Below are 6206 nucleotides of genomic sequence, written 5' to 3' on the forward strand. Positions count from 1 at the left end.
AGATGGGACCTCAAGTTTATTAGACTGTGAAAACCATGTGTTTGAAGCTTTTGGATAAACAGAAGGAATCAGGAAAAGAATTCCTGTCACTTCTTTATCATTATTTTTAAATGTTTTAATTTGGAGACCCATCCTTCTCACCGTGGCTCCCCCAACCTGTTTGCACAGTGGTTGACCCTGCCTGCATCCACTGCCGGCCTCTGACTCCAGAGGGCAAGCAGAGGCCTCAGGGCGCAGACTTCATGAGGTTCCTGCCCATGTTCCTCTCCGATAACCCGAACCCCAAGTGTGGCAAAGGGTAAGTGACACTGAACCATTCAGCTGTGTGCCCGCTTCCCCTTTAATTTGCGCTGGGAAGCTGGGGAGGGCTGGGGTGGGAATGGTGGGTGGGAAGGTCCTCTTCTCTGCCACTCCCCACCCTGTCCCGCAGAGAAACCAAAACGCCTTTAAAGAAAACTCCTCCTCATCTTAAAAAAAAATGGTTCTGGAGAACTTAGGGGCAGGATAGGAATAAAGACGCAGACGTAGAGAATGGACTTGAGGACCCAGGGAGGGGGAAGGGTAAGCTGGGACGAAGTGAGAGAGTGGCATTGACATATATACACTACCAAATGTAAAATAGATAGCTAGTGGGAAGCAGCCGCATAGCACAGGGAGATCAGCGTGGTGCTTTGTGTCCCACTAGAGGGGTGGGATAGGGAGGGTGGGAGGGAGACGCAAGAGGGAGGGGATATGGGGATATATGTATACGTATAGCTGATTCACTTTGTTATACAGCAGAAACTAACTTTATAATTGTAAAGCAGTTATACTCCGGTAAAGATGTTAAAAAAAACAAACAAAACAAAACTCCTCCTCATTCTGACCCAATTCCCTCCTGGCCTGCGCATTCTGTCTCACGCTTCCCTCCTGGCGGCATGAAGGACACAGTCCTGTGCAGACCACCGGCAGGGCAGATTGTGGGGAGGGATGCGGGCGATTCAGGATGTGAAAGGGTCTGTCCAGTTGTGTATGGGGCATATGGGGCACTGCAGCTCTGCTCTGGTGACGTCACCCGGGATGAAGGTTTAGATTCTTTTTTTTTTTTTGGCTGCATTGGGTCTTTGTTGCTGGGCACGGGCTTTCTCTAGTTGCGGCAAGGGGGGGGCTACTCTTCGTTGTGGTGTTTGGGCCTCTCATTGCGGTGGTTTCTCTTGTTGCGGTGCATGGGCTTTAGGCACGCAGGCTTCAGTAGTTGTGGCTCACGGGCTTAGTTACTCCGTGGCATGTGGGATCTTCCCGGACCAGGGCTCGAACCCGTGTCCCCCGCATTGTCAGGCAGATTCTTAACCACTGTGCCACCAGGGAAGTCCCCGAAGGTTTAGATTCTTTTAGCCCCACTGTGCTTCTTGCTAGCCTGTCTGTACATGAGGTTATGGGCTGTCTCACTCCCCCATCTAGCCAGGCAGCCAGCTACCGTGGAAACAGGATCTCTGGCCCAGAAATAGCAAAGATGACTGAAGTCTGGAGTTGGGGGGATTTGGATGTTTTGGTAGGAAGGTGAGTGTCCAGGTGTACATTAGGTAAACGCTGGACATCCCTGTTCTTCTTAAGAATACATAATGTGGGGCTTCCCTGGTGGCGCAGTGGTTGAGAATCTGCCTGCCAATGCAGGGGACACGGGTTCGAGCCCTGGTCTGGGAAGATCCCACATGCCGCGGAGCAACTAGGCCCGTGAGCCACAACTACTGAGCCTGCGCGTCTGGAGCCTGTGCCCCGCAACAAGAGAGGCCGCGACAGTAAAAGGCCCGTGCACTGCGATGAAGAGTGGCCCCTGCTCGCCACAACTGGAGAAAGCCCTCGCACAGAAACGAAGACCCAACACAGCCAAAAATAAAAAATAAATAAATTTTAAAAAAAAATACATAATGTGACCAGAGTCCCGTCATACATCTCACGTCTGTGTTTTGAGACCTAGACTAGGTACCATGGGAGGACTGTCCCTAAAAATAAAGAAGAAATGAACCCTGTAGCTTGGTCTCCTGGCAGACTGAATGCTCTGCTGCATAAAAGAAGTCAGAATGAATTCAACTCGTAGGAGGGCAACAGACAGGGAGCCTCCTGTGTGCCAGGATCGTGCCAGGCACCTCACCGACACTGTTTCACTGACTCACCACACAGCCCCATGAGTAGGTGGTGGTACACCCTGTGCAGATGACACTGCAGCCCAAATTCAGTAATTCTGCCCAGGGTTCCAGGGCCGAGGCCGACCTCATGGCAGCCTGACTCCAGGGCCCTTGTCCATTCCCGCCTCCTGTTACACAGCGTTGCTGAGCAAACTCTGTAGAAAAGCACACTGGTCTGTGAGCAGAGCCAGCTGCAGAAACGGTAGCAGCTTCGCGTCAGAGACACCAAAGCCGCAAAGAAAAGCCAGAGTGGGAAAGAAAAGCTAAACCTTCATCGTTCCTTTTCAGGGGCTTCCCTGTCCCTGAAATTGACAGCTGGTCTGATCCCTGAGTCCAGGGTCAGGTGACACCACTCAGCCCTGATGCTCAGATTCTGCAGGTATGGCACGAGGTGTGACCTTTGATACCACTGTCTTCTCCCAGGGGACACGCCGCTTACAGCGCAGCAGTTAACATCCTCGGCAACGGCACGGGCGTCGGAGCCACGTACTTCATGACCTACCACACGGTGCTCAAGACCTCCGCTGACTTCATCGACGCCATGGAAAAGGCCCGCCTCATCGCCAGCAGAATCACCAGAACCATGGGCCTGGAAGGAAGTGATCACCGTGTGTTCCCATACAGGTAACGTGTGGATTTTGTAAATGAGGGTGTCCTGGGGAAGCGCCCACACCCTGGGGTTCCCTTGCTGGGGGGCCGACACTCGGCTTTCCTTCTGAACCCGGCTCCGTCCTGAGCACAGGTGAAGCCTGTCTCAGGAAACGGCACCTGGGCCAGAATCTGCAGCACCTACTGAGGTCTCAGGGCTGGAGCTCACACCCTGCAAAACAGGCGGGGGGCAGGGGGCGCGGCGCCCGGGGAGCAGCTTCACAGAGAGGGCCCGGCAGCTGATTGCTGGGGACAGTGCCTTTATGGAGGTTTCTCTTTTTTCATTTATTGTTTTTTTTTTCCTCATAAAGAAAATATTTTATGAAATATTGAATTTGGAAAATATAGAAAAGTAGGAGAAACAAGTGATTTTCCCCCCAACCCCTGTAATCTCATTGAAGGGAGTCTGGACCTGTTCCTGGCAGGACAGCCTGTTTTCCTGTGGAAGAAGTTCTTGGAGTGGGTGTCCTCACTCCTTAGAGGAGCTGGTTAACTTTGCCGAAAAAGCATTTTCTTCTCAGGCCCTGCATAGACCCCGTTTGGCTGGGGGTAGCCCTCAGGATAGACCAGGGCTTGTTTTCCCAAAATACCACGGAATATTCTTTGTAGATAAATGCCTATAAAGCAGAATGGATTGGGCACATGAACAAAAACCTTATATAAAATACACATCTCGGAGGCCCTACTTTGGGTGTCAGTGGTCAGAGGTCCAGCTTAACTGCTGGAGATGAGTCTTGCACAAACAGGGAGGTTTTATGTGAGGACGTCTCTCAAGGTAGCTTCCGTTTTGCAGTTGTGGCAGGATGAGGAGTAAAGATTCCAGAAGCAAAAACAAGCTGTAACAGAACCTTCTCCCCCTCTCCAGTGTGTTCTACGTCTTCTACGAACAGTACCTGACCATGATTGATGACACTATCTTTAACCTCGGCGTGTCCCTGGGCGCCATCTTTTTGGTGACGGTGGTTCTCCTGGGCTGTGAGCTGTGGTCGGCGGTGATCATGTGCATCACCATCGCTATGATCTTGGTCAACATGTTCGGTGTCATGTGGCTCTGGGGCATCAGTTTGAATGCTGTTTCTTTGGTCAACTTGGTTATGGTGAGTCCTGGTCCACTCAGTCTGTCCCTCACTCCTTATGTCACTGCTGTGAATTGTTTCTTGGGGTGAGAGGTCAAGGCCAGCTCCTGCTCTTGGCACACATGGTCAGGTGGGGTCAGGGGCAGGTGGAGTTGGACGTGGGTGGTACATACAGCAACGGAAATGTGAGCTCACGGTCTGGCTTAGGCATTCTGCCTTTAAATTATTATTCTGAAGGGTGTTTTGCCTAAGTACGTAGCCTGATGACAGCACGATGTTCAGTTTTCAGTTAGAAAAACTGCCCCTTCTCAATGGAATTTTCTGGCCAAGACCTTTTGCCTTCCATGTGGTTGCCAGGTGCTTTTTAATAGTCTTGAATACGTGCACAGTTGAGAAAGTATTCACAGAGAACAGACACAGTGTATCTGCTCTTCAGATACGAACGGAACGTGGCTTCAGGGGGAGCGGTAGTGAGGCCCAGCTAAAGAAATGACAGCGTGCTGGCTGGCTGGGGGTTGGGGGGACCTTGAGAGGTTTCAGCTGCTTCCCCCTAACAGAGGCAAATCTGCTGGAGGAAGCTGTGCCTGGAGGGTTCCACAAGCTTCCTGGGACAGTTTAAGTTGGTGTGATGGGAGCTTTGTCTTGTAAGTTAGAGGGGGTGCTCCGGGCTCCTTTACCTCCCAGGTGCCCTGATAACCACAGATCCCGGGAAAGGGGTGGTTGCTTTTACTGTTTTTAACTGGAGAAGGGCAGGTGTAAAGGAAGCACTTTATTTCAGAGCTGTGGCATCTCCGTGGAGTTCTGCAGCCATATCACGAGAGCGTTCACGGTGAGCACGAAGGGAAGCCGCGTGGAACGGGCAGAAGAGGCACTCTCCCACATGGGCAGCTCTGTAAGTACAGCCCGAGCAGATGACTCGGGCAGATACCTCACCGTGAAGTACCCAGCTTGGTGACTGTTTCTCAGGAGAAGGAACTTTTAAGATTCAGTAGGGAAAGCCCAATTTGTATCTTTTACTAGCTCCTAAGGATTACAAGTTTTCAGGCAATTCATGAAATAGCTGTATCTTGCATAGAGCTCCACCCTGAAATTCTTTAGAACTGTTACTGCTGGAGACTCCTTTGCAGATGACAGTATGGCTGAAGCAGGAAAATAGAGAAGTTTGATTTGAGAGCCGTTTAAAACCCAGGCCAGCCATGTGTGTTGAAAAGCAGGGGAGCTGCCATGCTTGGAGCCCAGTGTGCAGTTTGTGGTTCACATTCGGAGAATCTTCTCAGGCTAAACCAGGATACAGGGCTGAACTATCAACCAGTTACTTAACCACCAGACAACACTGTTACAGAGTAACAACAGAAAGTGTGTGATAAATAGCATTGCCTAAAAAAATAGTACATACCTTAATTGAAAAATAATGCTGTTGGAAAAATGGCACTGATAGACTTGCAGGGCTGCCATGGGGTCTATGCAGGATACACAGCTTTTACCCTTATTACACCTTTTTTTCCCCCTTCAGATTCATAAGTAGCAAATAAAACAATTTAGGCAGAGCCTAATGCTACTTATCAGTAAATTTGAAAGCTGGGGTTCCGTCCCCCATTACTTTGGACCTCGGCTTTTAAGAAATCCCTCTATGAGGAAGTGTTCAATTATGGTAGGTTGATAAAAGTTGTTTCTAACCCCATCTCTCTTCTCTTAGGTATTCAGTGGAATCACACTAACAAAATTTGGAGGCATTATGGTTTTGGCCTTTGCCAAATCTCAAATTTTCCAGATATTTTACTTCAGGATGTATTTAGCTATGGTCTTACTGGGAGCCACTCATGGATTAATATTCCTCCCTGTCTTGCTCAGTTACATAGGTAAGAGTTTTTATTTTTAACCTAGTGGGATGGAGGAAGCATGATACTAAAGGAAAAGGATATCTTGAAACATTCTTTTGAAGTATTTGAATGTACTTATACTGATGGTCATTTGATAAATAACACTGAGTAAAAAAACTTCTAAGAGAAGAACTCCAATCCTGGGGCTTCATGTTCGTCCATACTACTTCATTAGAAAACTGGAGGCCTCGCGTCGTCAGATTGGAAGTGAGTTTGTGCGTCAGCAGCCCAGGGCTCCTCCCTGCTGAGGTGAAGGACACGAGTCCAGCCACAGCCCAGCGGTGCCCTGGAACAGCTTTCATTTCCGTTCGCTGTTCTAGCAGAACACTGCCTCTGCTATTCATCTCTAATTTGGAGTTCTCCTTAGGATCTTTTTACCTCTGTGGTCACTTCAGCTTCTATAAATGACCTGTGGCTGAAAGAACAGTACTAATTTG

The 6206-nt window shown here is 49.5% G+C and overlaps 1 protein-coding gene across 1 annotated transcript in view; it reads left to right on the forward strand.

The window, feature by feature from the left end:
- Positions 1-6206, forward strand: part of NPC1 (NPC intracellular cholesterol transporter 1) — a 48833-nt gene that overhangs the window by 41680 nt on the left and 947 nt on the right. Inside the window, exons 20-24 of the mRNA XM_061170386.1 lie at positions 169-298; positions 2589-2789; positions 3679-3910; positions 4668-4781; positions 5586-5748. Coding sequence (XP_061026369.1) covers positions 169-298; positions 2589-2789; positions 3679-3910; positions 4668-4781; positions 5586-5748 — 840 coding nt within the window. The remainder of the gene's footprint in view (positions 1-168; positions 299-2588; positions 2790-3678; positions 3911-4667; positions 4782-5585; positions 5749-6206) is intronic.

The sequence above is a fragment of the Eubalaena glacialis genome, chromosome 15 (genome assembly GCF_028564815.1).
Source record: "Eubalaena glacialis isolate mEubGla1 chromosome 15, mEubGla1.1.hap2.+ XY, whole genome shotgun sequence".
NCBI lineage: Eukaryota > Metazoa > Chordata > Mammalia > Artiodactyla > Balaenidae > Eubalaena > Eubalaena glacialis.